The following is a 20,981-nucleotide window of genomic DNA, read 5'->3' on the forward strand; positions in this document are numbered from 1 at the left end:
TAGGCGCAGGGGCTCAACTTGTAAAGAAGCGATTTCTGTTTGTTGACGTTTCCTCCTCCCTTCTCCTTTCCAGGCCGTTTTTGCACACCCAAGACATGTACTTTGTCTTTGTCCAGCTGCTGTCTAGCGGCTCTGCTTGGTTTGCCATAATCATCATCGTGGTTGCGTGTCTGTTTCTCGACGTTGTGAAAAAAGTGCTGTTCAGACACTTACAGCCCACGTGCACAGAAAAGGCCCAGGTAATGCGTTCTTACATGCAATACCTTTAACGCTCAGCGGCTTCAGTAGAGAGGACCCCCCCCCCAGAGATTTGCTATCTTTTCTGTCCGCGTTGAGGCTCGATTTGAAATCATGTTGCTTAAACTACTAGAATGGTGTTAAGTATATAAAACCAGGAATGCTGAATGCATATATTTTGTATATGGCGGGCTTTGTAAAAATGAGAAATGGCAGTCTCTCTGCCTCTTGACTAAGTTGGTATGTACATGAAGACGTTCATGTTGCCAAAGATGAAAACTTCAGAGCCAAAAAATAAATCTTTATTTTTTAAATTGAGACCCTGTGAATTTTTACGGCCGTGGGGACATGCACAGCCATTGGCAGCCAATGACTGGAAAGCACAGAGATCGCTGTGACTGCCGCCTCTTGCTGTTGATGGTGACCAGACCAGCTTCTATCTGGGACAGACCTATTAGGTAAATCCCTTGGATGCTGTAGTCAGGGTTTCCAACACTGTCTTGGTGAATGCCCAGAGATTTGGGGGTGGGCAATGACCTGGGGAGGATGTGATACTCTGAACTGGCTTCCCTAGTCTCTGTGGATTTGTGTGTCACTATGTGGAGGCTATTATTCCCGCTCTGATTCCTCAGTAGCAGGAAATCAGGGCTGGGGGACTGGTAATGCCTCATCCTAGGTGGGTAAATGGGAGGCCTAGCTGTAGCATCAGGGCTTTCTTTGTAGCAGGAACTCCTTTGCAGATGAGGCCACAACCCCCTGATGTAGCCAAGCCTCCAAGAGCTTACAGGTCTCTTCTTACAGGGCCTACTGTAAGCTCCAGAAGGATGGAGGTTTTTAAGCAGAGGTTAGGTGGCCATCTAACAGCGATGAAGATCCTGTGAATTTAGAGAGAGGTATTTGTGAGTTTCCTGCATTGTGCAGGGGGTTGGACTGGATGACCCTGGAGGTCCCTTCCAACTCTATGATTGGCTGCATCAAGGGTGTGTGGCCTAATATGCAAAGGAGTTTCTGCTACAAAAAAAGCCCTGTGTGGTGCGCATTCGCCACAGCACCCAGAACCACTAAAGCCAACACCAGCTCTTTTCTGACGGCTTCCCACTTTTCATGGATGCCCATCATGGGTTTCAATTCCCAGCATGGCGCGACCTCTTTGCCCCTGCTAATTTTTCTAAAAGCGTGTCTTGGTGGGAAGAGTTTCCGGGAACACCAATGATAAAGGCGGATCGGGCCACAACCCAAGCAGTCTGGAATCTGTCTGAAGTTGATTAAAGGGGAGAGGACACCTCGTTGACATTTCTGGGTGCGGGGCGTCCTGAATAACTACAGCTTTCTTTTTTTGATCCTTATCCACTAAAAACGGTGATTTCTAGCATCCGATTTGTGATGGTTTCTAGCATCTGTATGCCAGCGGCTTGTGGAGGCAGCCAGGTCGTGCTGTTAGTCAGCGGAGCCAGTCAGAGCTTGGCTCCTTTGACCAGCCTGCACTGTGAATTGTGACGCTGCAGCAGCAGAGGGCAACCGGCTGGTGCTGTGAGTCACAGCAACAGGGCTTTAAGCATCGTGGTACTTTTCTGAAAACATGACACACACACAAACACACCCCCCCCCCCGGAAGTCATCTTCATCAGAGTCAGCCATTTTAAAATTGGCCTGGGGGTATGGCTACATTTACACGTGCGGGTTGTGCACAGTTTTCTTCAGACAGCAATACATGCGGGGGCGTAATTCCCCAGAGAGCAGTGCAGGAAAGGGAGTGTAGTAGAAGCAAACTGCGCAAGAAGGATGAGGCACAGCTGTTTCTTCTTTCTCTTCTGGTAGCTGGCTCTCCCATGGAGTGAACGGCATAAGAAAGAACATAAGAGAAGCCATGTTGGGTGAGGCCAGTCGCCCATCCAGTCCCGACACTCTTGTGTCACATAAGAACATAAGAGAAGCCATGTTGGATGAGGCCAGTCGCCCATCCAGTCCCGACACTCTTGTGTCACACAGTGGCCAAAATAACCATGTGCCATCAGGAGGTCCATCAGTGGGGCCAAGACACTGGAAGCCCTCCCACTGTTGCCGCCCCCCAAAGCATCAAGAATACAGAGCATCACTGCCCCAGACAGAGAGTTCTATCTGTACCCTGCGGCTAATAACCACTGGTGGACCTCTGCTCCATATGTTTATCCAATCCCCACTTGAAACTGTAATCCCCTCTTGAAGCTCTTGCCAAGTTGGCTGTTCTTCTGCCATGAAACCACCAGCACTTGAACCACCCTAGTTCTTCCTCACTAGCTTCAGCACTCCCTTCCTGGAAGTTTCCTTGAGCCTCTCTCTTTTGTCCTTTAGAAGCTCTGCTGCAGGTAGCTGCTTCACTGTGTTAGGGGCCCCATGGAAATAGAGGAAGACAGTGAAGAGCTGTCCTTATTTAATGTAGTAAGTCTTCTGCATTCAGAAGGCAGCAGTGCCTTTAGGTCTTTCGGGGGCTGCTCAGAATGTGCATTAATCCTCTGCCCTTGTTAGCAACATCCATTGCACTTAATGCTTTTTCTTTCTTTTTTTTAAGGGACAGGGAGCTTTAATGGCAGAGAAGAGCATTCTGTGCCCACTTGAGATAAAACCTGCGTTCTCCTTACAGATTTATACACTAAAGGAGGCCTCACCTAGCATTTTGGTGTGAGCTGCTCATGTTTTGCATGTTTTGGATGAGGGCTCGTATGGATGGTTTATACCATTTGTACCTCCAGGAGAAAGTGGCGCTAACCATTCTTAACCTTTTGGCGTTCAGAAGTGCGTAGACGGGTGCCTTTTCTCATCCTTTATGCATGGTAAGCTGTCTAACCAGCCTTTGCCACTGTACGTGCTGCCGTTTTGGCTCGCTCTACAAGTGTCCATTTCCTGATACTGTTCACAGTTAGATTGCTAAAACACTGGGTGACATTGTGAATCACTGGCTAGTAGGTCTCTTCCAGGGTTTTCATGCTCCTCTAGTAATTTTTGGCTCCCCGCTGCAGTTAACTAGTATCGAATTTCTCATTTAAACTGCAGTTTTGGTTTTCGGTCATGTCTTTTTTGGGATAAAGACTAGCCAAATCCAATTCAGCTTCTCCCTTCTGGGTCTAATCCAACAGTGCTTTGTTGGAGCTACTTGCCAATTACTTTTAGCACAAGGAATGTCAGAATACGTACCGTAGGCTTGGATGGATCCTTGACTATGTTACGACGTTGTTATGGGGAACCCCCCCGATAGAACTGCCTTCTCATAAGAGCGAAGTGAATGGCTGCCCTTTGAGGTGGAGCCCCTGCTGGGCATGCAGGTTCAATCCCTGGCATCTCTAGTTAAAAGAATTGGGTAGGGGTGACGCGGTAAGACCTCAGCCTGGGACCCTGGAGAGCCACTGCTAGGTTTGAGTAGGAAGTCCTTACTTCTATGGGCTGGGAATCAGATTCAGTATAAGGCAGGCAGGTTCATGTGTTCAAGAGGACTTCCGGTTGTTCCCCACAGAAACACCCTGCCCACCATGTTTTTGACACCACCAAGAACGTCCAGAGTTGCTATGCAGAGGCAGGCGAGGGCAAACCACCTCTGAACAACTCTTGCCTTGACAACCCCACGAAGGGTGGCCTAAGTTGGCAGCGGCTTGATGGTATTTTCCACCAGCACCGTGATACGAATGGCTCGCTCCATCCTTCAGACCTGTAACTCTTTATAGGCTGCCTTCCAAGCTCAAGGTGGTGTATGCGAAAACACCAACTTTGACCACAGCGTATTGCCTAGATGCCGTTGAGATGGTGAACTAAGAGCTCAGGCTGGCGCAGTTCCAGATTGCTAGCGGGGCTTGGCTTGACAGATTGCTAGTGGATCTTCCCTAGAGCCAGCATGGCGTAGTAGTTAAGAGCAGCGGACTCTAATATAGAGAACCGGGTTTGATTCCCCACTTGTCCTCCCCAGGAAGTCTGCTGGGTGACCTTCAGCCAGTCACAGTTCTCTCCAGTTTAATGTAGTGGTTAAGTGTGCGGACTCTTATCTGGGAGAACCAGGTTTGATTCCCCACTCCTCCACTTGCACCTGCTGGAATGGCCTTGGGTCAGCCACTGCTCTGGCAGAGGTTGTCCTTGAAAGGGCAGCTGCTGTGAGAGCCCTCTCCAGCCCCACCCACCTCACAGGGTGTCTGTTGTGGGGGAGGAAGGTAAAGGAGATTGTGAGCCGCTCTGAGACTGAGATTCAGAGTATAGGGCGGGATATAAACCCAGTATCATCATCATCTTCAAGGTCTCTCAGCTGCACCTTCCTCACAAGGTGTCTGTTGTGGGGAGAGGAAGGGAAGGTGATCATAAGCCGCTCTGAGAGTCCTTAAGGTAGAGAAAAACAGGGTATAAAAACCAACTCTTCTTTTTCTTGACGAAGGGTTTCTCTATTCAAAACAGTTCCCTGTATGTAGAAAAGTAGCATATCTTGGGGGAAGGCGGGGCTTGGAACACTCCTCCCTGCCATCTCTGTATGCAGAGGGAATTCTTTTGTGTATGAAATGTTCCATCATGTGACCCCACCCACCCACCCACCAGTAATCTGAAGCAATGCAGCCCAAATGCAGGTTTTTGCTGCCTTAATTAGGCTTGCATTTTTAAGAGCAGATAGGTACTTTTAGGCATGTAGGCATGTATAATCAAATAAATTTGCTTGGAATTCCTGAAGGCAGAAGCTTTTCCATCAGTTGTACATCTAGGTTGTTGTTGTTTTAAATCTAAACTAATAATGTCGAGCTATTCAAGTCTAGTGAAGACTTTTTAAAGTGGGAAGTTCTGAAAGTCCAATGAAAGGACATGAGAATAATGCCCCAAATCATCTCTCTTTTGAAAGGCCAGCTGAGGGTCTTCCCTATTGGTTTGGCTCTTGAGCCATAGAGTGAAAAATCCCATCATGCCAGTCTTCTGTAGTCAAAACCAGTCTTTGTGGTGACATAACCTTTCCTCAGCCCACAGCTCATTTTTTTTTTCGGGTGAAAAACATAAAATCTGCCAGTTCTGGAGTGACATACAGGGCATTTTCTGTAGGAAATGGCTAGCAGGAACTCATTTGCATATTAGGCCACACCCCTGACATCTCCATTGTATCACAGAGAGCGTTTTCTGTAGGAAATGGCCAGCAGGAACTCATTTGCATATTGGGCCACACACACACACACACCATGCCAAGCCAGCCGGGATTGCATTCCTGCTCAAAAAAAGCCCCAGTGACGTGTGAACAGCTATGTGAACAAACACTCCCCCATAACTGCCAAGATGCTACAGTGGTTTTGCGTAATAAAGTTGGTTGGCTTTTGCCGGAGGGAAAGAACGCTCTGGGAAACGTGAAGTAGTTTTTGGTACAGCAGTTGTTTGTCAATAGCAGTTACACTTCTCATTGAAAGTTATTGCTCAGAGGTAAGTCATTTTGCTTACCATGGTTTACCATATGGATATAAACACGAATGCTACTCAGTGGGTTGGAATCACAGGAATCCATTCTGTAAATGACAGTGACCAGTGCCATAATTAGGGATCCAGCACATTATCCTCCCTGGGCAGAACACTTTGCTTTGACTTTTCAAGGTTGGCGAGTCCCGTTAAGTGTGTGCTCCCGATGTTTTCTGAAAGCCCCATTTCCCTGCTCTCCCATCACATTTGTCTGTCCGTGACATGCTCATTCCTTGTTCCAACGGGGGGCGGAGCCTCTGTTCTAACTCGACTTTACTCTCACCCAGGGGTGGAATTCTAGCAGGAGCTCCTTTGCATATTAGGTCACGCACCTCTGATGTAGCCAATCCTCCGAGAACTTACAAAAAAGAGCTTTGTGAGCTCTTGGAGGATTGGCTACATCAGAGGTGCGTGACCTAATATGCAAAGGAACTCCTGCTAGAATTCCACCTCTGCTTTCACCAAGGAATACCTTTTAGCTAGTGCTCTCCCATGGGAAGAAATGACCAGTTAATCACATGATAAAAATGCTAGTTTGGGTGAAGATTTCTATTAAGGTTGCACAAGACAGTGTTGTAGAAAGGAATTTTGTTGCATTTCTGTTTATTTTCCCCTTCCCTCCCTCTGTAAATAACCAAGTGAAAGGAGGTAGGTAACACTGAAGATTGAATCCTACGGGTAACATTAGGAACCAACCTGCTTGTATTAGTCTCCCGTGTGCAGGGACACTGGTTTTCAACATAGTTTCAAAAATTACTGTGGCTTAGAAGGTTGCGTTCTGCAAATCTGCCCCCATGTTCCCCATAATTGATGAAGATGTTTAATTTTTTAGATTGTGAACACAAGCTGGAACTTTTAACAAGTCATGACCACCTCTGCAGGGATAGGTGCTCTTTGTCTTGTGAAAAACAATGGGGAGGTAGAAAAAACAACAAGAACCTGAGAAGGGATTACAGGTCCCAGATATTCTAGGGAAAAGGGATCAGGTAAAATGGTAACCAACCTCTCCCTGGCCCCTGTGTAAGTCCCATTTGGATTCTTCCCAATGTTGAGTTTTACCAGCTCCCACCCAACCCACGTGGGCTAGAAATTTTGCTCTCTCTTCAGAGCAGGGTTTCTGGGGAGTCAGATGCTCATGCCCAATCCTGTCTTACCAGCGTGTTCACAAACCAGTGGCTCTGTGCATATATGTACCGCCTGTGAGGGGTTTTCTTTTTGTCCCAGCTGCTTAGAACAATGTTTGTCTGTAAAAGATCCTATGTAATGACTTCTCACTGACCTGTGTGTGTTCCATCCCTTTTGTCCACTTGTAGATGTACTCCAGCCGAGTGGCTTTAAGTGACGAATGCATCGCACTGCAGCCATTGTCCAGGGCAACGAGTCAGCTGAGCAGAATTAGGTAGAGTAGGAGGGGGCACATCCTCACGTCGACCTTTTTATGCATGCTCGAGGTTAGCTAACCCAGCTCCGAGAGAGAGAAAGAGGAGGAGAAGGCATGTGCGTTAGTGTGGACATGAGGGCAGTAGCAACGGTGCAACATGTTACTTTCCTGACATATTCCCACCCCTCCAATCCCGCTACCCGCCCCACCCACCCTTTCAGTTTTGCTCTGTGTTTGCAGGCCAAGTGCTAGCATGCGTGTTAATTTTTTGGGATAGTTCTAATGGGGCAGGGGGCAGATTCCCAGCATGGGGATCCACCTCCAGAATCCACGTTGACTCCCCACTCCCGTTTGGTGAAAGCCACTAAAAACGCACAAGCATGTTCCCAGCGCTTCTGCTTAACAAAAGCCATCCATGTCATTAATTGGGCTTTCTGCATGTTGGACGGCAGCAGCCGCATCGCAGGAAACTGCTCTGGGTCAATTACTCTGGCTCACTTGATCGTGGCTTGTATGCGGGGGGGTGGGGAAGGGGGCGAACCTTACCGTGTTTGCTTATGTTCTGTGTAATGTTTTGTGCGGTTGTATATTTGCAACACTGGCGTGTTATGATCGGGTCGTTATGATCGGGGTGGATGAGAAATGGTGTCCTTGGATTGTCCAAGTCCCTACATGTTGCAAAACGTGCTTGAAGTCAATGGATGACATTCCTGAGTGATTGAAGAATATGCATGGGTAACTTTTATGCAATGCGGAAAGAACATAAGCCATGTTGGATCAGGCCAATGGCCGATCCAGTCCAACACTCTGACACATAGTGGCCAAAAAACCCAGGTGACATCAGGAATTCCATCACTGGGGCCAGGACACTAGAAGCCCTCCCACTGTGCCCCCCCCCAAGCGCCAAGAATACAGAGCATCACTTGCCCCAGACAGACTTCCAACAATACGCTGTGACTAATAGCCACTAATGGACCTTTGCTCCATATGTTTATCCAATCCCCTCTTGAAGCTGACTCTTGAAAGCCAGATTGAGGGCCTGGCACCACTGGAACCTCTTAGGTTTTTAAAAGTCTGTAGTCCTGAATTGTTCACAAATTTGCAGGGCTTTTTTTGTAGCAGGAACTCCTTTGCATTTTAGGCCATGCCCCCCTGATGTAGCAGTCCTCTAAGAACTTACAATAGGTCCTGTACTAAGAGCCCTGTAAGCTCTTGGAGGATTGGCTACATCAGGGGTGTGTGGCCTAATATGCAAAGAAGTTCCTGCTAAAAAAAAAAAGGCCCTGCAAATTTGTATCCCTCTCAGCCAGTTGTTGGTTCTTGAGGCAAATTTTTATGACTGTAAGCTAGTGTATGAGAAGCATCTAGAATGGCGTATAGTTCAGAGGACCTGTATAAACCATAGCCTTTGCTGTAAGTAAACATACAATCTGAGAAGTATGGATTTCAGATGCTTTGGTCTCTCTGGCCTTTAAGAACTATGCATGTGCCAACAGTGGCTGTCATATCTTGGAGCATTGAGATGATGCTTAGAAGAGTTTGAACATTTTGGCTCCCAGGCTGTCTTGCCTCTTTTTAAACTCCTGAGAATCTTGGAAGTTCAGGGGCGGGAAATTAGCTCATGATTCCTAGGACATCAGAAGAGCCCTGGTGGATCAGAGCAATGGTGCATCTAGTCCAGCATCCAGTGTCTCACACAGAGGCCAGCCGGTTCCTCTGGAGGGCCAACAACAGGGCAGAAAGGCCGAGGTGTTCATAAAAACATAAGAGTCCAGCTGGATCAGACCAGTGGTCCATTTAGTCCAGCATCCTGTCTTAGAGCGAGTTGAGACCCAGTTTGGTGTGGTGGTTAAGTGTGTGGACTCTTATCTGGGAGAACTGGGTTTGATTCCCCACTCCTCCACTTGCACCTGCTGGAAGGGCCTTGGGTCAGCCATAGCTCTGGCAGAGATTGTCCTTGAAAGGGCAGCTGCTGTGAGATTCCTCTCAGCCCCACCCACCTCACAGGGTGTCTGTTGTAGGGGAGGAAGATAAAGGAGCTTGTGAGCCACTCTGAGTGGAGGGCGGAATATAAATCCAGTGTCGCCATCTTCTTCATACAGTGGCCAACAAGTTTTTCTGGAGGACCAACAACAGAGCAGAGAGGCCGAGACCTTCATAAAAACATAAGAGGAGTCCTGCTGGATCAGACCAGTGGTCAATTTAGCCCAGCATTCTGTCTCATACAGTGGCCAACCAGTTCCAACGGGGCAGAGAGGCTGAGGCCTTCATAAGAACATAAGAGCCCTGCTAGACCAGACTAGTGGTCCATCTAGTCCAGCATCTTGCCTCACACAGTGGCCAACCAGTTCCTCTGGAAGGCCAGCAACACAGCGTAGATGGATGGGTTCTTCCCCAGCGATGCTTCCTGGCTCTGGGATTCAGAGGTTTAATGCCTCTGAACATGGAGAATCTCTTTAGTCCCCATGACTAGTGTTAAGAGTTACTGGTCACTCTTAGCCATGTGGGAAAGTCAAGCAACTTGTGTAGAGCAGTAAAACCCAAGAACTACCACATGCATTTGCCAAATTCTTGTTCCATTTTCATTATTTGCCGATAAAATGTTTGTTTACTGAGGCTCGCTTATAAATGCCTAGATCTTAAGCCTAGTGACATAATTTATGACAGTTTGCATCCTGTGTATTGTTGAGAGCCAGTTTAGTGTAGTGGTTAAGTGCGAAGACTCTTATCTGGGAGAACCGGGTTTGATTCCCCACTCCTCCACTTGCACCTGCTGGAATGGCCTTGGGTCAGCCATAGCTCTGGCAGAGGTTGTCCTTGAAAGGGCAGTTGCTGTGAAAGCTCTCTCAGCCCCACCCACCTCACCAGGTGTCTGTTGTGGGGGGAGAAGATAAAGGAGATTGTAAGCCACTCTGAGTCTCTGATTCAGAGAGAAGGGCGGGGTATAAATCTGCAATTCTTTGAGCACATGTGAAACTGCACCATTTGTTGCCAGCATCTTCAGCATTGCTATAGCAGGGTGTTAACGAAGGGGTGAAGGGAGGTCTAACCAGAAAGATAGAGCAGTGTTAACATGCTGATCTTACCAACAGCTCCGAGGTCACTGCTCTAAGCTAAGCAAGCAGTGGGACATTTTTGCAGATCTTTCTGTTAGGGCAGCATTTATATGGGCCTACTGTTTGGCCCATCTGGCTCAGTATTTATCTACTCAGGCTAGAGAAGGCCAGAGTTTATATGGAAATAATTTCATTAAAGTATTGTACACTGGAATCAAATACCTTTTGAACAGGGCTTTTTTAGTAGAAAAGGCCACACAGGAACTCATTTACATATTAGGCCACACCCTCTGACACCATTGTTTCTCATAAGGCTTTTTAAATAGAAAAAAGCCCAACAGGAACTCATTTGCATATTAGGCCACACCCCCTGATGCCAAGCCAGCCAAAACTGAGTTCCTGCTCAGAGAAAAGCTCTGCTTTTGACAGCAACTGTGTATTTTAGTATTTTCAAATGATTTTTTTTTTAAAGTGATTCTTTGCTTTGTAAGTGTGAATGTTTCTCAGCTGGGCTGTGATAAATCAGTAAAAGACAAAGGGGAGACTTTTTCAAGGGAGGAAAATTCTCTTCCTCCCCTGTGTTCCACCACATCCTTTTCTGCATTTTTCTTGCATTCCCTTAACTTCCCTTTCTCACTCTTGCCCCAGTTTTCTGGTCCACTCCCCCCCCCCCCCCCCCGGTTGCAGCATTGCTTCACCCAACTGTGCTTCACAGAACACTTTGGTTAAAGGACCAGCAATTTAAAAAAAAAAAAAGCTAAGACGGGACAAGCCCTGGATTCTTTCAAGCAGGGCGTTTTTTGGGTAGTAAAAGCCCAGCAGGAACTCATTTGCATATTTGGCCACACCCCCTGATGCCAAGCCAGCCGGAGCTGCATTCCTGTACGTTCCTGCTCAAAAACAGAAAGCCCTGCTTTCAAGTTGTTAGGAAATCACAGGCCTTTAAACAAAGTTGTGATCAACTGAAGTTGAATAATGTATTTCATGGGTAGAGCTGTAGTGAAGACAGCATGTTTGATACTTCGCCCTTCCTCCGAAGGACCATGGTGGCACTTTGCCCTCTCCCTCCCCCTCCTAATTTTATCCTCTCAGTATCCCCGTGATGTGGATTAGGCTGAGAGAGAGTGGTGAACTGCCATAAAAGGTAAAGGTAGTCCCCTGTGCAAGCACCAGTCGTTTCCAACTCTGGGGTGACGTTGCTTTCACAACGTTTTCACGGCAGACTTTTTACGTGGTGGTTTGCCATTGCCTTTCCCAGTCATCTAACGCTTTGCCCCCAGCAAGCTGGGTACTCATTTTACCAACCTCGGAAGGATGGAAGGCTGAGTCAACCTCAAGCCACTACCTGAACCAGCTTCCGCTGGGATCGAACTCAGGTCGTGAGCAGAGGGCTCCAACTGCAGTACTGCAGCTTTACCCCTCTGCACCACAGGGCTCTTAATGAACTGCCATAACACTGCTCCTAAAGAGTAGGGATTTGAATACAGGCCTCTCTAGTCCAGCAGTGGTGCTAACCGCTCCAGCTTCTTCTAACACCAAGCTTCTTCAAACTTTGAGTGGCTCCATCTAAATTCTTGTCTCTAGTAGTTCCTTTCTGCAGAATCCCCAAAAGAGGTAACCGGTACCTACGCTGTTGGCCTTCCAGTTCTGTTTAAAGACATATATGTTCGGAAAATGTATTAAATTGTTGTCTTGTTACTATTTATAAGTTCATAGAATCAGAGTTGGAAGGGACTTCCGGAGTCATCTAGTCCAAACTCCTACACAATGCAGGAAATTCAGAAATGCCTCCCCCCCCCCCTTACATACAGCCAATGACCCCTGTTCCATGCCCAGAAGATAGCAAACCCTCCAGGATCCCTGGTCAAACTGGCCTGGAGAAAAACTGCTGCCTGACCCCGAAGTGGCAACCAGCATTTCCCTGGGCGTGTAAGAAAGGGCCATGAGAACTAAAAACTGATGCATCCCTTCCTGCCCTTCTTCTCATCTGCCTAAGTTCACAGAATCAGCACTGCTGTCAGATGGCCCTCTAGCCTCTGCTTGAAAACCTCCAAAGAAGGGTGAGCCTTAGGTGCATCAAAAGGCGGCCAGCATAAGGGTGTGCTAACCAAATTCAAAACTGGCCCGTTTCCTCCACTCCCCTCTTCCCTCAGACATCACTCCCCCACTTCCCTCAGTTAGTGGGACATCCTTATGTCTAGTCTCCCGATGTGGAGACTGTAAGGCAGACTTACGCTTGTCCCAAATCCAGTAAAATGTACTCTCCTAAACACGTTATTATCCATGCACTGCCGGTGCTGAGCGACTCCTGCATATAAAAATGGGGTGGGGAGCGCAGCCCCACTTCTCAGGTAACATGCCTAAGTGGCTTTCAGTTACCACCGGTAGTCCAGAACTCAAGGCTGTGGCCAGGTCAGTTCAGCAACGGTCTCAGACCAGCCACTTAAATCTCTCTGCTCAAGTTGTCTCCCAGAGAATGGCACCTCCAGTTCGTGGTAAGCAAACTTACGTGGGCACATTGTGGACGGCGACCGCCAGGTAGGAATGTGGGCTTCGGCATCGTCGTTCGGTGTCTTTGCCCGAGCGGAGGATTTGTGGTGCTTTATAAAGGTCTGCTGTTTTTTTCCTCTCCTCCTCTAGAAGGAAGAGGACATGGGCTCCGTCAGCTCAGCGTAGGACTTTGCTGAAGGCGGGCCCAGAAGGGAGGGCGGTAGGCCGCCGCTGACTGCCGCTGCTAGGTGGCCGGGGAGTGCCCCCCTGCCCTAGGTAGTACTCTGGCTCTCTCAATTGTCTCCACCGTCACAGATCCATCTCTGGCCCTCCTCTGTCCTGCACTTTCCCTGTGGTATATTTGACACGCCGGCATGCTTCCTACCTTTTTTGTGTTTCGCTAACGAGCTGGATCACTAACTCTCCTGTGTTGGGTTCAATTTGTCCCATCTTCTCCCCCACCCCTCCCAGTTCCATGCCTTCATATCAAACCTCATGTTATCAAACGTTTTCTCAAAACAAGTGTGCTGTATTTCAGGCAGTCCTTTATTAACAGAGCTCTCTTCTGCTGGAAGATGCCCGAAGTTGAGGAGAAACCACCACCCCCACCCCGCCCTAAGGCCTAGCAAAGCCCTGAACACCAAGAGGCGCACTCCTGCCTTCTGTCTGGACCCCTTCTCCTTGAGTGGCCTAAAACCAATGAGAACAAGTCAGGCGTTGGCATTGAAATGCTTGAGCGTGTACACGTGAGCTTAGAACATTACATGCAGCACTTAGAATTGGCGCCATAACGCCTGCCACTGCCTTCCATGAGGCTCCAGGGCTTTTTTTTGTAGCAGGAACTCCTTTGCATATTAGGCCACACCTCCCTGATGTAGCCAATCCTCTTGGAGCTTACAGTAGGCCCTGTACGAAGAGCCCTGCAAGCTCTTGGGGGATTGACGACATCAGAGGCAAATGTGTTCCTGCTACGAAAAAAAGCCCTGGGCTTCCCTATTCTGGAAGTGTCTTAATTTCTATATAATGATGGTTGTAGTGCTTGACTGAAAACATGTCACATTTAGGCAGGGGCCCTGGGTGGTAGCAACAGAGACAAAGGTAAGAGAAGCACATGAGGTCAGGCAGTTCATGGAGGCCAGGCAGGTCTGTATCCACCAGAAAAGTCGCTGAAAGCTCAAGTGCCAATGCTTAGCATTGGCCCAGTATTGTTAAGAGCCAGTTCGGTGTAGTGGTTAAGTGCGTGGACTCTTATCTGGGAGAACCGGGTTTGATTCCCCGCTCCCCCTTCACTGGCAGCTGCTGGAATGGCCTTGGGTCAGCCATAGCTATCACAGGAGTTGTGCTTGAAAGGACATTTTCTGTCAGAGCCCTCTCAGCCCCACCTACCTCACAGGGTGTCTGTTGTGGGGGGAGAAGATATAGGCGATTGTAAGCCACTCTGAGTCTCTGATTCAGAGAGAAGGGCGGGGTATAAATCTGCAGTCTTCTTAGTGCGGCAAGTCCACCATTACAGTTGGAAGCGTTTTGCACTTCTGATAAATTTCCCCTTCCCCCAAGCTATAGAGGAAAACTGCTCTAACCCGATAGCTCAGGCTCAGCCCCATCTCGTCGGCTCTTTGAAGCTAAGCAGGATCAGCCAGGTCGTTATTTGGAAGGGAGACCTCCATGGAATACCAAAGTCATAACATGGAGGTAGGCACTGGCAGATCTCCGAATGTCTCTCGCCTAGAAAACCCTGCAGCTTGATGGCAAAATAAATAAAGAGGGAAGGCAACTTCCTTCTCTCTCAAAGATTTTCTCTGTGAGCCAAGCTGAAGGTGACGAATAACTCGTGGCCACCATCACTGTCTCAGTTTTAAAGTGGTTTTTCAGTGCCGCAGCATGGAGCACTGTCCCTTGCCTTTTGAAGTGGCAAGAGTACCGGGGGGGGGCAGATGTGTGCCCCACCCCACAGCTGTACTAGATTGTAAATTATCTTAGGGGTGGTTCTAAAGAGCCTGGGGCAGATGGCCTAAATACAATCTAGTTGAAAAGGTATCGAGAGTGAGAGGGGTAAAAGAAGCTATTTCTAAGAGCATGCATGCAAGCAACGAACAAGGCGGTTCTGTGCTTTTTGAGCTACAAAGCATCGCAATGTTGAAATGCTTCCCTGCAGACAAGTCATTATGAGAAACTTGTGCAGCGTCTTCTGAGGATAAAAAAACTTTACACGGCTTACTTCTTTTGTTCTTTCAGCTTTTTTCAAGGACATCAGCTTAGTCCAGTGCCTTGTGGTGGGCTTGAATGTTGGTTTAGTGAGGCCTGTTGTTTTAGTGGCAGCTGCCGCCATGAAATTGGTTTTACATCGTTTCCCAGAGTATTTTTTTTTTAAAAAACCCCCCACCCAGTCCATGGTCTTTCCTCTATGTGTGTGGTTGCACTCCACCTCCTGCAGTAGACGTTTTGTGGTCAGAATTCAAAGTTGTGCCCCCTGGCTGAGAAAAGTTGGGCACCCCTGACCGAGCTCTGCTTATACTTGTCCATACATTTTTGCCCTTCCCTAATAGCGCTAGATTTTTATTTTATTTTTTGCACATGGCATAATCGCTTCTCCTATTTTCCTAGATTAGACCTCATTTTGGGGGGGCGGGGGGTGGTGGTTTCCCATTGTATACCTATCAGTTTGCACATAGTGTATGTCTTGATAGCAGTAACCAGCTTCTGAGAATAGATCCAGGTGGGCAGCCGTTCTCAATAATGGTGTAGTGGTTAAGCGTGCGGACTCTTATCTGGGAGAACCGGGCTTGATTCTCCGCTCCTCCACTTGCACCTGCTGGAATGGCCTTGGGTCAGCCGTAGCTCTAGTAGGAGTTGTCCTTGAAAGGGCAGCTTCTGGGAGATCTCTCAGCCCCACCTACCTCACAGGGTGTCTGATGTGGGGGAAGCCAATCTGAGACTCTGATTCAGAGAGAAGGGCGGGATATAAATCTATGGTCTTCTTCTATGGTCTTTGTGGGTCTTAAAGGTGCTACTGGACTCTTGAGGAGCCAGGCGATTGCCTTCTCAAGCCCAGTTTCATCAGGAAGAGGCTCCCTAAAAAGTAGCTCCATCTTCCTCAGCAAACCGTGTCCACTTTCGTAGGCACTCTCAACGCATATAGCGACCGTTTGCAAGCAGGTTTTGCCATTTCACAAAGTGCATTGAACATGGATTGACAGTGCATTTTTCTTTGTGTGTGAAAAACCGTCATGTGACAATCTGAGAATCCACAACTGGGGCTCGTACTTGCCAGGCATCTAAAGTACTGCTCATCTGCAAGTCCTTTCAAAAGTAGCTTCGAACCCCTTTGAAAGAGAGGACATTTGCCAGTGCCAGGTTGTACATGCCATAGATGGGATGCGTGCCACCACAGCTCATCTTATTGATGAAAAAGGATGGGACAGAAGGCGCTTCATCCTGGGCATATTACCCTGCGAGCAGTGTTCCCTCTAAGCTGAGTTAGTGTGAGCTAGCTCACTTTTTTAGCCTCCAGCTCACACATTTTTGTCTCGGCTCAGGAAAAATGGCCCCAGGGCAACTAAATCGATGCAGCAGCTCGCAACTTTAATGCCAGTAGCTCACAAAGTAGAATTTTTGCTCACAAGACTCCACAGCTTAGAGGGAGCATTGCCTGTGAATAGGAGTCATTGTCTGTCTTTAACTCCCCAACACCAAGAGGCAGTCATTGTGCCTTCCTGATAACACGAGTGGGACTTAAGCTGACACTAAATAAAAGATTACCTCCAAATCAAGTGGTGCTGATAGTTGGAAAGAGATTTCCTTGCATGAGATCCCTGGAGATCTGCCACCGGTCAAAGTAGACATTACTGACCTAGATGGCTAATGGGCCGCCTTTCTGTGAGGCAGCTTCTGTTTCTGAGAATTCCACTTGCTACTGTGTTGTTCCTGGCAACGAGGTCAGGCTTTTGCTGATGAAAGAAGAAAACTGATCTTTTTTTTTTTTTTTACAAGAAGGAGGTTCAGCCATTTGTGCTTCGTCTTTTTTTAGCTATACCTTTCCTTCAAGGAGGAGGTCATGGTGGCATGTAAGGATTCCTTTTTTAAAAATCATCTACAACCACCCAGTGAGACAGGTCAGGATGAAAGGGACTGACCTGTTCCAAGAAGACAGGGGTTTTTTTGGTGGGGGGGGGGGATTAAATCATGTTGGTCTGCAGTACATCAGCAAGATTGAAGTCCAGTAGCATCCGGTAGTTTGAGGGAGAAGTGGCACAAAATGTTCTTTAGATGGCACATCGCACCCAAAGAAATTGCAAAAGCTAACAAGAGCTACAGTGCCAGATGCAGGAGTGCAGATTCACCATTCTGTCTTATGTGGTGGTCCTGCAGAAAGCCAGCAAATATCGGATGACGATCCATGAAGAAATACAAAAGATATTAGAAGAGTTTCAAGGTGCAAGCTTTCAAGAGTCAAAACTTTCATTTTTTAATTTCAATTTATAAAACTCCCTCCCTGTCTGACAAAGGGAGCTTTGACTCTCAAAAATTCGTACGTCTTGTTGGTCTCTGACTAGTCCCAAATCAGCCAGTAAGCATCACAGGAGAGGGGACGCGTGAAGCCCAAATCCTAATCCAGTGTGCCTAATCCACTACTACGTCACACTAACTTTCCCTTTTTTTCCAGAGTCTATCCTGATAATTGTAACTTCTGCATATGGCATCGCTAGCGACATGGCAGCAAATCGTGATTTGATGTTTACGTGTGTCTCTCTTTCTTGTAACTCCGATTAACTCAAAGTACCCGAAGGATGCCGCTGATCCATTGTCCTGACCACATTCAGGTTGGAGTCAGTCTGCCCTTCCTCATCTGGAAGGTGTTTCCTGTCTGTAAGGGAGTGCTGCCTCATGTTATGCTATAAGGAGGAAATAACTTCCCACCGTCACTTCCTGAAGAGAACTGTAGAACCAGCCTAACACGATATTGCTCACACTGTTCTGCTAGTCCTTGTGCATTTGCAGAGCAGTCCTAGTGGCTCTTTGTGTTTCTTTGGATCCAGCTGTGTGGATCTTGATCATTCTCAGACCCTGACTTGGATAGCCCAGTCTTGGAAGCTAAACAAGGTCGGCCCTGATGAGTATTTGGAAGGGGGACCTCCAAGAAATACCAAGGTCATGACACAAAGGCAGGCAACGGCAAACCACCTTGGAACGTGACAACGGCACTTTCCACCACCACCAGGAAGAAGCAGCGGTGGGGTGGGGTTTGTTCTCTAGAGAGGGTTCCGGCCATTGGATGAACGCATAACCTTGTCCACATCCTTGTTTGGGCATGCGTGTCAGGTTTGCATCTTACATGTACGCGGCTCTTGCAAATGCCTATACAAGCAGAACGGATGCAGGTATTTTGAGAAGAAGAGCTGCATTCTCCTTGGGACAGGACTTTCAGGCATGTGTTGTTGACCTAAGATCCCCGAGAAGTTAGAGGTACAGGCTCATGCATGTGAGTAAAACACCGTGAGTAAATCGGAAAAGGCAACAGTGGATGAAGAGAGGTGATCTCTTTTTTTAGACCACAGGAAGCTATACAAAAACAGGCTTTTGCCTGCTCATTTTGCTACCACCTTCTATAAATTTGGGTAGTGTTTCAAGACCTGTTGCAGAATGGTGGGACCATTGGGTTCACCAGGAAGGTTCAAGAGGCCATGCACGCTGTTTTGCATGCAGAAGGGCCCGAGTTCAGTCCCTGGCATCTCCAGTTAAAAAGTCTTAGATGTTGGAGAAACCCTGTTTCTCTGGCTGAGATCCCAGAGAGCCAATCAGCAGGAAACAGCATAACGCCCTAAGATCAATATTGTCAGGGATCTGGTTGCTTTGTTAGCATGTACCCGATCTCATTGAATTTCGGCAGCTAAGCAAGGTCGGCCCTGATGTGACAGATTGCACTAGGAAAAGCTATTAAAATACTGCCTGTTTCAGAGAGTCAGGGAGTTGGAGTTAATCTTTCCTTGAGTAGGGGGCTAATGTGATTGGTTGCTCTACATGCTCTCTGATTGGCCAGCATCAGCTATTAGAGAAATAAAAACAGTTGTTCTGGAGGGGAAAGGGTCTTTTGCCTTTGGTCTTTCATCTGACTCAGTAGCCAAAGAGTTGGTTTCTGAAGGAGGAGACATTTAGAGGCAGTGTTTTCTGATGGGGATAGTCAAAAAAGTCCTTCTGAAGAGAGAAGAAGAGAGAGAGCCTCCATTGTCTTTACTATATTTTAACTACTCTGGGTGAGAATTCAGTTTCTCAGTCAAGAAAGCTACAAAACTGCTTTACTCAGACAAACTACTGGAAATAGATTTGGCAAGAATTGACTGGACAGATAGGTGGAAACTCCCAATCAAGCCAAATAGGAAGGGTTATTATTTCTTCATAGTGAAAAGAAGAATAATTTCTGCCAGTGAATATGGTTTGCTCAGAGTAGCACCTGAGTCTGGAGTAGAGAGAGAGACTGAGCTTTGAACAACCTCGGGAGTTACTTGGAACCTATAACATCTGAAGGGAGAAACTAGATTTCTGAGGGGAGAAACCTAGGAACTATAAACACTGTTCTCCAGAAGAAACATTAAGAACTGCAGTAGAGCTGAGCTAAACCACAATTACACTCTCTGGAATGTTCTAAGAATTTACATCTGTATATATTAGGAAATTTTTACCTCAGCAGTCTCTAAACCTTGACTCCTTCATAAAATATATGTTTTCCCTGCCTGTTTAATAAAATCATCCTGGTTTTGAAAGTTAAATTGCCTCAAGTGCCGTTTTCAATAAGTGTTTTACACACATGACAAGATAGCTCGTTTGTTTTCCCTCACGTTCCTGTGCTGAGTAAAAGCCTAAACCCATCTCTAAACAGAGTGTGCAACAGTTTACATTTATTTCAGTTGAGTAGATACACACGCTACTCTTGGGCGACTTAGTCGCAGTAGGGAACTGATGTTTTGGTTGGAAAAATGTGCCTGTTGAGTTGGGGAAATACAGGGGTCTGTCATGCCTGACTAGTAAACGAAGGGAAGACCTCCAAGGAATACCAGGGTTGTGATGATGTGGAGACAGGCAATGGCAAACCACCTCTGACCGTCTCCATAAAAACTCTACAGGGTTGCCATAATTCAGCTGTGACTAGACGGTACTTTCTTCCATCACCATCGCACATCTGCCCTGTTTTGATTCTTTTCCCCGCTCATCTCCTTTTGTGGGGCCGACTTCTCACTGTACTAGCAGCTGTGGGCCAAGCCTCAGACTCTGTCTGTATTAGTATGGTTCAGATTTAAATACGCTAAGTTACTGCAGTTGGGTAGCACTCATTTGGAACAGGATTCTAAGACCTCCATGTAAGGTGATACTCCTGGACGTCTTTCTCAGCCTGAGAATCTTCTCTGTCTACCAGTCCAAAAAACGGTCACTTCCCCAGCAGGGAACAGCTTTTCACTCTACCCGGGAGACTACCAAGGTAGTTCTTTAAATGCTAGAACCATCCATGTGGTCATGCTAACTATCTTCTAACACCTGGCACTATGGCTGGATCTTCCAGCTCAAAACCTAGGCAAGGAATGCACTACCACCGAGGAACATCACGTTGGAAAAGGCATTTCCCATGGTTATTATAATAGAAAACGGGTGCTCCGTTATGATAGTTACAACATTCGTCGTTGTCCTAACAAGTATTTGAAGTTTACAAATGTTCCGGATAAGGATTACCGTTCCAGATATTAACACAAGCATGCGAGTAATCATTACTTTATTCCTTACTAATGTTAAAGAAACAATCCTTGGTGTTTTTCTTTGTACTAGTCAAGTTTCATACTAACTGATAAGCCATATGCCTTTTCCTTCATTGCAGTTTTGTAGATTCTGCTGTCATTCATCCCCCCGGGTTGTTACTGGCTTTTGTAAAATATTACTGTTTTATTTCCAGAGAGAGACCATGCTTCTTCCTTGTTCTCACCTGCCTTTGTTTAATAATTCCTATTGGAATTAGGATTGTTTTGCACAAGATGAAATTATAGCTAATTATGTATTGCTTTTTTTCTTGTGCTGTTATACTTCCTGCAGAGAGCTTAAAATATGCCATACAAGGAGCCATCAGCTTTCTTTCCACATATCCAGGGATCATTTTGTAGAAAAATAGGTGGTGGAGCTCATCTAGGGATTGTTATGCAGCGGCACCTACTATTCAATGGACGAGGCAGAACTCTCAGAAGGAGGAGGCGGATCCTCTCAGAAAGGTTCAGGGGCTGCGCTCCTGTGAGCTCCCACTGAATCTGAGGCCTGCACACATCTACCTTGTAGGGGAGCTAGGCTGAGAGGGAATGACCGGCCCGTGGTTGCCAGGTGAGCTTTAGGGCTAAGCAACAGAC

The 20,981-nt window shown here is 47.1% G+C and overlaps 1 protein-coding gene across 6 annotated transcripts in view; it reads left to right on the forward strand.

Moving 5' to 3' along the window:
- ATP11B (ATPase phospholipid transporting 11B (putative)) overlaps nucleotides 1-20,981 on the forward strand; it is a 132,926-nt gene that overhangs the window by 96,415 nt on the left and 15,530 nt on the right. For 3 of the 6 annotated variants that reach the window (XM_060242583.1, XM_060242581.1, XM_060242580.1), the window contains exons 28-29: nucleotides 74-239; nucleotides 6,990-7,075. In XM_060242583.1, coding sequence (XP_060098566.1) covers nucleotides 74-239; nucleotides 6,990-7,075 — 252 coding nt within the window. The remainder of the gene's footprint in view (nucleotides 1-73; nucleotides 240-6,989; nucleotides 7,076-20,981) is intronic. The other 3 variants (XM_060242578.1, XM_060242584.1, XM_060242579.1) reach the window with 1 other exon arrangement.

The sequence above is a fragment of the Heteronotia binoei genome, chromosome 6 (genome assembly GCF_032191835.1).
Source record: "Heteronotia binoei isolate CCM8104 ecotype False Entrance Well chromosome 6, APGP_CSIRO_Hbin_v1, whole genome shotgun sequence".
Lineage (NCBI taxonomy): Eukaryota > Metazoa > Chordata > Lepidosauria > Squamata > Gekkonidae > Heteronotia > Heteronotia binoei.